This window comes from Folsomia candida, unplaced genomic scaffold, assembly GCF_002217175.1.
Source record: "Folsomia candida strain VU population unplaced genomic scaffold, ASM221717v1 Fcan01_Sc011, whole genome shotgun sequence".
Classification (NCBI taxonomy): Eukaryota; Metazoa; Arthropoda; class Collembola; order Entomobryomorpha; family Isotomidae; genus Folsomia; species Folsomia candida.
Window position 1 is genome coordinate 3,170,572 of NW_019091203.1, and position 9,962 is coordinate 3,180,533.

General features: G+C 35.9%; 2 protein-coding genes across 2 annotated transcripts; one reads left to right on the forward strand and one right to left on the reverse strand.

The window, feature by feature from the left end:
* Window positions 1-491: 491 nt before the first annotated feature.
* On the forward strand, window positions 492-2,544 carry LOC110854850 (RCC1 and BTB domain-containing protein 2). The gene is made up of 4 exons (XM_022103278.2): window positions 492-821; window positions 1,155-1,522; window positions 1,589-1,687; window positions 2,167-2,544. The coding sequence occupies exons 1-4, from the start codon at window positions 545-547 to the stop codon at window positions 2,515-2,517; spliced, it is 1,095 nt and encodes a 364-aa protein (XP_021958970.1). The 5' UTR covers window positions 492-544; the 3' UTR covers window positions 2,518-2,544.
* Window positions 2,545-2,790: 246 nt separating this feature from the next.
* Window positions 2,791-5,318, reverse strand: LOC118437090. Its single transcript, XM_035855879.1, has 5 exons — window positions 5,146-5,318; window positions 4,448-4,856; window positions 3,860-4,095; window positions 3,230-3,480; window positions 2,791-3,049 (listed from the first exon to the last, which is right to left on the reverse strand). Exons 1-5 carry the CDS (start codon window positions 5,248-5,250, stop codon window positions 2,869-2,871), a joined length of 1,182 nt encoding a protein of 393 aa, XP_035711772.1. The 5' UTR covers window positions 5,251-5,318; the 3' UTR covers window positions 2,791-2,868.
* Between the last annotated feature and the right edge of the window lie 4,644 nt (window positions 5,319-9,962).

Sequence of the window (9,962 nt, forward strand, 5' to 3'; positions counted from 1 at the left end):
CCAAACAATCAATCAATGAAAAAATATCACCTTGTTCATCCCCTAACTTCAACCATGCAAAATTAATAATAAAAGCCTAGAAAATGTGTGTGCGGATAAGTACCTAATAAGATGACCAAAATTATTCACACGCAGTTGAAACACGCTATTTCATATAGTTCTCTACAAGCTTGTACTCACATTCGTAGATATTTTAGCATTTTCACTGATTAAGGATCACGGAAAAATGGGTTTGACGCGTAATGAAGAAATGACTGGTTCTGGGATTTCTCCAAATGTACAGTCGCCGATAAACAGGCAAATGAGTAGGGAATCATGCAAGAGGATTACCAAGTAAAGTAAACAAATATTAATGCCTTATCAGTTATTTGCCAACAAAAGCTACACAATAAAGCAAAGAATTTGACGTCAAAAGCGATAACATGAGACTTACATTATCATCCATATCAGAACACGTACTTACGAATATACACATGGTTCCATTTATTTTGGCATCCCACACTCGACTAATTTTCTCCATCGTTTATTTAATTCAGTCACGAAAATGCGGAATTTACCTGAACTGGCTGTATCAGAACTAGTTACAAAGCCAATGCCCTTGCAGGAATTAAGAAAGTGGGACATATTTAACACTATCGACGACAACTTGTTGCTAAATATTCGTCTCGCCCATGTCCACGGAACGTTTGGATTTTTAATAAGTACGGTGGACACTGCATACGTAATAGGCACCGGGACTGATGGATGTCTTGGAATCGGCCACATCACATCAGCGCTTTCACCTGTCAAAATTGACGTACTGACTGGACAATTAGTTAAAGGTAAGAGTACTGCCCAGAGTGATTAATGTGGGACTACCTTATTTGTCATTTAATTTGGGTTTATAACAAATGTTCAGAGACTTTCCCTATCTTATAAATGTTTTTAATAATAAGCTGATCGTCGCTGTTCGTGCAAAAGTTGTCTGTTTAAAACCCATTTGTTCTGCCCATTTTACGGATACTTTGGACTCAATCACAATTTGACAAGGTGGATTTTCTTCATTTTTATTAGACAACTTTCCCACTGTTTCCAAGTGGTCTTTCAGTCGACGACTTTTGCACCAACAGCGGCGCTATGTTACCAAAATAATATTTGCATCTCGTTTTTTTCAGAATTCGTTATCAGTGTGGAAGAGAGTTGTTTTGCACTAACAGAAGATGGACGAGTTTTCGCTTGGGGCTTCAATTCGAGTGGCCAACTCGGAATAGGAAATACTGCAACAATTACAACTCCTCAATTAATTCATGTCACTGGAGGCGTCAAAATTTCTCAACTCGCGGCAGGATACACTCACACGCTAGCTCTAGCAATGCACACTGGACAGGTTTTTGCATGGGGTTGGAATGGATATGGCCAACTTGGCCAGGAAAATTTCAACGATCGAAATGAACCTGGGAATGTTGAGTTAAACCCTGATATCAAAATTAAGCAAATTTCTTGCAGCGGTGACGGCTCGTTCGCTCTAACCCAATGTGGGGAAGTAAGGTTTTTATTCAGATTTAGTACGAATTAATTATTTACATTCACATTTTTATATTTTACGCAGTTGTACTCGTGGGGACATAATATTGGAGAATTAGGGATTGGCATCTCCACCCCGACCTACATACCAACCAAAGTTATCTTTCACAAACCGATAAAAAAGGTAAGAACATCGCAAAAATTAAAATGCAAATGTGATCATTTAATTTGCATTAAATTTATAAATTATATATACATGTTCAAAAAATGTTTATTCATTCAAACTTCATTCATTCAAAGCCTTGAAAACAATATTCATTCCTTATTAACTCAATCATAATTTGTAAAAAATATTCATTAATTATTCAACATTTATTCATTATTCACGATTCCTTCATTATTCATTTTATGCAAAATTCACAGCATTAGATGAATTTCTCAACCCTCCCTATGTATTAAGCATTGAGCAAAAAATGAATGATGAAAAAAAATATTCATTCATTATTCATCCACACGAATTGAACAGATACATATTCCTTCAATGTTCCTTTATTAAAAATCAGAATAAAATATTCATTCAATTATTGAATATTGAATGAATAATTTATTCATTCATTATTACATGAATGAATGTGAACATCTATGATTTAAATACTTTCATAGGTTTCCAATGGGGCGAATCACACCCTTGTTCTCACCACATCTGGGGAGCTGTATGCATGCGGTCGTAATGCGGAAGGACAATTGGGCATGGGAAAAACAACAGATGTGAATGTGCTGACCAGGGTGGCAGCAGATTTAGGAATTATTGATGACATATCTAGCATACCGTGGATGCATCAAAGTTCAGCAAAATCAATGGACAAAACTTTCGTTTGGGGCGAAATTAATGAAGGACTGAACTATTATAGTCCGACAGAGTTCAAGTTGTTTAATATGTCACGCTCTACTTCCTTTCTTAAGGAGGAGGGACAATTTATGCATAAATCGATGTGTGGGTCAAACCGTACGTAAAGTGGGCTGACCACTGGAAACTGCTATGGTGCAATAAAAATCATTGTCAATAAATCAATAAACACGACGAGAATTACTTCAATTTTTTTAAATAAAAATAAAACTTGTCCAGATATTTACAAAACTAAAACTTAACTGCGCATATTTTTTGAACATAGTGTCAAACATTTGTAAAACTATCTTTGTTAAAAATATTCAATGAAAAGAACCAAAAATCACCATATTAGTTTCACAAAATAAGGATTGATTCATACTTCGTGGCACGATTTGAAAAGGCGTTCATTACTAAACGATGCTTTGAAATATTAGCAGTGCCATGATTTATGAATCAACCCTTACATGAATTTATTTTTATTGGATTTTTGGATAGAAAGATACTTCCACTTCGTCATATAATTTTGAGTATTGGAACACTTGGATAGTTCCGTACAACCAAGAATCCACCAGTTCAATGTAATGTGGTAAATTGTCCATTTTTGGGAACCGATTCAATAAGGCTGTTCTCATTGCGAGGTAGTCCGATACGTTTGCGCTGAGAATAAAAAAATCGGGTTGTGGGCCTCGATTTACGATTTCATAATTCTTAAGGTAAGGGACGTTCATAAATTATGTAACACAAAAATCACGATTTTCTAGACTCCCCGTTCCCCCACTTGCGTAACACAATTTATGAACGGCCCCTTACTATCTACATAAAGATATCCGATCTTACTTGAATCTCTTGATCTCACTCTGAAGTACGCGTACTATCGATTCTCCACCCAATATTCGCATCATTACGATGTCCGTAGCATCTCCGTTCTTGACGTCTTTTTGTACCCCCAAAATATCATTGATCATGCCCCCGATTTCACCCGCGATCTGCATCCATCTCTTAAAGTAAACACTTTCCCGGACAGAATCATCCAACTGTAGTTCCTCCAAAGTGAACATTACTTCTGGGTAGATGGCGAGGGCGATATTCTATAAAAATAAATAATTTTTTGCCTGGCATCAAACAATGAAATCATAAAATTATCGAAAGTTATGAAACAGTGGAGCGGTAAAAACACGAGAAGTTGCAGGTAAAACACATAAATATGTATCCACTAAATGACGTTGACTTAATTCGTCCGATTGGTTTTTGGAACTCGACACAAGTTTACAAAAAATGGCACAAAGTAAAAAGAAAGGTGGAAAAGGCATGATTAATATAAATTTCGAAAAGACTAATTAGCAGTTTGCTTTTAAGAATAAAATACCTCTAAATATTCGCCAGTTTTTATGTGCAAGTTTTCGAATACTGATAGGAGAAATCGGACGAATTAAATCAACACCCTTTATTTAACATTTCGAGCTTTACCAGTCCTCTAAAAAATCGGTTGGTATATTTTGAATATACTCCTTTCTTCTGTTCCGATTTTTCCCAAAGAAACGCTTCCGCGAGTCGCTTAACTTCCTGGTCCATCACGGTTCTATCCTTGTCTCGGAATTCGTCAAATATGTTAATAAATTCTTTTACAATTACGGCATACAGTGGATTTTCCAACATCAGCTGAACTGCTGCCATCTTGCCGCTTTGGTCGTTCTCTTTGTTTCCTATTCAACAAAATATGCATAGATAAATTGTCATTAAAATATTTTAGTGTTGCCAATGAGTTGTAAATTAGTCGGTGATGAGTTCACCCTAAGTGCAGTATGTACAAATAATCATCAACTTGTGCATACATCATTGAATTACTAATCATTTTTGGACTCCCAGATAAATTTACATAGGATACGATGGCATAAACTGAAACGAAATAAAAATTGTAGATTAAAAATTCCAGCTGATCTTCGACTTATTTCTGGCTCATAAACTGCTTGGTCACGAAATCCCCCTTCTTGCGTTACGAACGGTCCCTCATCAGCACCACTTCAAATATAAATTTACAGAAATTTGGGAACTCACCATCATCCCGCTTTTTATCCGCGGACGGATAAAAATCCAAGAATGCTTTAAACGACTCTCCACTACTCCCACAATCCGTTTCTTTCTTAAACCCTCGCTGATTATCGACAATAAAATCCCAAATAATCCCTGGAAACAATAACTGAAGAATGATTGACATAATTTCGTTCTGCGGGGGTACACTAGGAAGTGTCCATCTCGCATAAGAAAGTGCGTGTTGGGCGGCTTCCTCCAAAAATTCTGGCTGTAATGCGACAGAATACGAATCTTTAAACGACTCAATCCTGTCTTTGTACAAGTCTTGAAATAGTTCGTCCTCCACTGCATCATTTCCGGTTCGGTGAACACGAGGAATGAAGAAATTAAGATTTATGCTCAACTCAGAAATGCCTTTGAAAGCGTCTTTAACCTTTAAAAAGAGTAAAAATAAATCAACAATCAATCAATCAATTGACTACTTTGTACACTCTTAAAAATAATGTTACCCTTCTAAAAAGTAAATTCACCCTTAATTTTGTATTCAGTAATTTAAACTAAATCCAGCCTAAACTTTACTCTTTATTAAGATAACGATGCTCTAAATGGTTTATGTATTTAATTAATTTGAAATTTAGAGTGCATTTACTTTTCAAAATGGGAAACTATTTTTAAGAGTGTAGCTGTACCGAAATTGTATTAAAAGCAGTAAAAAAACATACCATGCTTGGAAGATTCTCGTTGATACTCGCAAACCTTAATTTTGTATGAACATCCACCACTTTTAAGTCAAGATTTAAAGTTTCATTGTTCTTTGATTCTTCCATTTTTGCGTATTAAAACTAGATACTTTCAATTTTATGTAGTGTGCAAAATACGGACAAATGTGCACACAGTTGGCTTGAGTTGAAATGTAAAGAATAAAATAACGAGCTGAAACTACTTTTACTTGAAGTGATGCGAAATTGTTGCTTTGTTTGGCCACTTAATTTCTCTTAATTTCATTTCGATTCCACTAAATTACGTAACAATTCTGTATTTTCACACGTGGCAAGCATATAATTTAATCTCCGTATGTATCAGTAATTCCAATCCAATGTCGACTGAGGTGAATATGTAGGAAATTTTCTACGTGGAGAAGAAATTCTGCACAAATTATAGACAACAAATTGCTGTGGATTTCATAGTACCTATTCCGAATTTTCCGAATTATTGTTGATGGAACAAATTTTTTGTGTAAAAACGTGTTATGGATGAGTATTGTGCAATGGCGTTTATGTATTTATTGTATAAGACAAAAGTCAAAAGGTACATAAATCCTTACACGTGGCAGTCATCTAAATTACATGACACAATGTAATCTAAACGTCGTATCAGTAATTCCCACGTAAAGCCTCGTAGGATAATTTAAGAATGCCTGAATATTAAAAAAAATCTGTTATTTGCGTACATCTAATTGCTCTAGATTTTATTATGTCGTATAACATATATATATATATATGTACTTATGTATGTACATCTTATACATGTACGAGCAGGAAATCCCATATTCATGTTGTTTTCCTGAAATCAATTAAGTAATTATAAATATTTCTTACATATGACATAATCATGGAGGGTATTTTAATAAGCGTAATTATGATACGGATCTCTACACATACACAGTGCCGGTGTTTTTAATGCCAACTATATAACAACAATAACACGTGGCACAAAAAAAATATTTTTACGAGTTTGTTCTTAAGGTTAGGGGTTTTTAATATGCAACTGCTTTGTAGTCAGCTGTCCCTACGTGTAATGTGTTTGATATGATAACGTGTGTGCAATTATAATGTAAAAATAAAAACAACCTTTACTTTAAAAAAATATTTATTTTGGAGCAGACGGGAGATAAAGCTCTAAAAATGTTCACCCAATTTGAAGATCTTGTTTTTATTATGTGTGTAATACGCACAAAATTTATTCCGAATGGTGTGTCAATATTGATATGAGTACATATTTATCAATAAAATTTACTAGATACATAGGTGAAAACAAAATTCCACAAATTCGACTCATTCCATATATGTACATGCAAGCAATGTAGCGCAATATCGTACATACATATGTAATGATTTAATTTTGCAAATTTATTTATAATCAACGATTTAGTCAAAAATAATTTGATAAGATACAATTTCTTGTGTATTCTTGGTTCACCAATTCCTTACAAAGTTACATATTCACCCAATAATTTCCATCAGCTTGGTGATATCCATATCGCTCCCGAGCACGATCAAGTGTTAGTAGTATTTATACTACCATTGCTTACTTTTGCCACCGTAATCGATGTCCTAATGTTATTAACATTGGTAATTATGCAATTGCGTCATAATTATTGAACCGGTTTTTGGTGGTTACTCATGCTCATCCCGTGATCACTCTTCCGTGACCCCCTTTGATTGTGGGTTGTGATATGTTTGGGTGGTATAAGTGTACGGGGGTGTGGTGCTGGCGCTATGCGCTGGTGCTCCGCCCGTGCGCCTGATTCGGCAACGTATGCATTAAAATATTATAAAATACCAAAAGTTCTATTGAAATACAATTAAATACTATGTATTGAAATACATTTTTATTAATAAGAAGTGTGTCCACCACAACGTTTATCTGGCAATTTCATGTTGCAAATCTTCCGCCGTCGAAAAGCCAAGTCATTGCAAATTTTACCTGGAATTATTGGTATTATATCATATAATTCTTGCAGTCCAGGTTCATTAATAATAATTCTTCTCAGAAGCTGCTTGGTTCGGCATAAATTACGCCCAAGTTTTGCAGTCATGGTCTCCTACGGATCAAAAAATTACTATATTATAATACTCTGTTTACTGCGAATGCATCTCACTTTTAGAATTGACGATGTGTCGTTCTTTAAGAAATCAAGAATTATATGATCAAGTATAGGCAGGGCGGTGTTAGTCATCTCTGTCGACGCACAGGAAGGTATATTCACCATTGGCACATTGGTATTGCCTGATAGAGGAATGATTTTTGCCGTCGTTGTTGCAAGGAGTGTTGACGCTGCTGCTGTCGTCACCTCTGCAGTCGACGGCGTGGTACTCATTAATATAAACTCCGTACTTATTGGAACGGTGGGTGGATTTTCTACCGCTACCTCGGTGGTCGCAGGGAGTGGTGAGGCTGCTGTTGCTGTCGTCGTCATTACAGTCGGCGCCATAGTGCTCATTAGTATAACCTCTGTACTTATTGGAAAGGTGGGTACATTTTCTACCGCTATCTCTGTGGTCACAGGGAGTGGGGTGGTGGTTGATTGGAGGATTTTAACAAGTGCCGGGGAAGAGTTTCCAACAACTGCATCAAGCTCGAGACGACTTTTTTCTGAATCAAGTGGTAATGTGATTCTTTTTGCCAAAAAGTCTGTAAAAATGTACAAATTTGATGAGCAATCAGACTATTCTTGTATCTTTAGTAATTTTCACATGCTTATCATGATCTAACCATACCTCTCAAGTATTGCTTGCACCTTCTTTCACTTCTATAAACAATGTTCACATGGGTGCCCATCGATTCAGCCTTAGGTATGCAGGTCGGTCCGACACGGTCCAGGAGAGCAAAAACACATGCTGCATCCGGTTGTTGAATACAGACGATGCAATCAGTGACCAATTTACGTGCACGTATAACTTCACCGGACATGAAGAGTATAATAAACCTGGTAATTAACATTTTAATTTGAAAAATGTGAAACTTTGTCTAAAAAATATCAGTGTGATAAGAAAATGTGAGTACGTTCTGCTGGTTGCTCATCATCTGCAAAGAATTGGGATGGGCTTATTGCTGACTACGAAGGAGTCTAATTACATATAGCTTGAATTCTGCCGAGCTGTATATAAAGTGCATCAATAAGCGAAAACATTTACATTATACATCTTACCGGCCAGCCAAATTAACCATGGATAAAACTACAATTGTTCTGGGTTATGGACTCGACCCGGCCGACCTGGCCACCATAGTGGAAACTTTGATTAGGGCGACCGGGTCATCCCCACGTCAACCTGATCATGGCCTGTGTCAAGATAAAACGGTGTGGTTTTATAGCACTGCCGACTACGACAAAATCCTAAAATTTTGTAAGAAAAAATACCCTGAAGTTCAGGTATTTCAGAAGATCACGCAAATCTGGGGGCAAGAAAAGGCCATCATTTTAACTTCAAATATATTGAAGGATGTAAAACCAAATGAAATTATCCAACTTCTTGGAAAGTGCGAAAGCTTTCCCAGTCCCTGTGGCACGCAAATTAAGAATGGTAAGTTTTCAAATTGGTGAATATTTAATTGCCATTACATATTTAAATCGATATATTAGTACTGGTATATTACTTGTATTATACTTTTATCTTAATTCCAGGTTGTGTTCGAATTGTCTTCAGTCTTGGAGAGGAAGACAATCATTTGTCATCAGAGGAGTTCATTACGAAATTTCATCCTACTCTCACCCCTCAACAATTGCTGGCCTTGAAGAAGCACATCATCGATTGCGACTCGAATTTACTAGATAAATTTGTATGGCCAAAATAAATTTTTTCAACCAAAAACTACAAATTTCCAAATAATTAGAATTTAAGCACAATAAATTTGAGAGATTTGTAAAATTGAATAAATACATTGGTACTTAGTTGCACAAATAATTGCTGAACTATTTATTTTCATACTTTTGGTCTTTAAAGTTCACAAACTAACAAGTTAAAGAGGTGATGTTTACCAACTTTTCTCAAATGCAGTCTCAGACTTTCATAAAAAGACAGCCCGCGTAACTTAAATGCTCGTAAATGCTCATATTTTAGTTTGCAAAATAGAAAATTAAAAATCAAGTTTTAAATCCGTTAGTAAATAAACAACTTTAATAAAACGCAAATTGTAAAATGTAAGAGTTATAAATCTTTATTTAACATTTTGTCAACACCAAAAGTTTAATGATTACAACAAAATCCGAATTATATAGTTGACATTTAGCCAAGCTGGAATCATGGAGAAACTCCTTGCACGAGTCCCCTGCCTACTTGAGCATCACGGAGAAATTTCTTGCAGGAACCAACAAACATACGCATTTCCCCAATGAGTAGCCGCACCTACAAGTAAACAAACAAATTTAATTATAAATAAATTAGGCACACTTTAGTATTTAATTATATTACCATAGGTCCCTTCCAACCCCCAAATTTTGCAGATTGTTGCTCAGAAAACTTCACACCAAAAGACGACGGCCAAGGCTCCACCGCTACTCATAGCTCTAATCTTCATCTTGGAACCATACAAAGTTTTGGCGATGTCATCACTAATCCAGAAGTAATCATCATAGTAATCGGTAAGTCGACCGGCAGCAGTTTTCAATGATGGTAGTTCTTCGCCAATTTCCAGAATGTCGTGACTTTTGATTAATCCCTCGACAAAGTCTACAGACTGCTTCATCTCGCTTGCGTTCCAGCTCATGTAATTCTCCTTTTTTTTGGCGTTAGCACTTCTACGGAGTTGTTGGAGATAC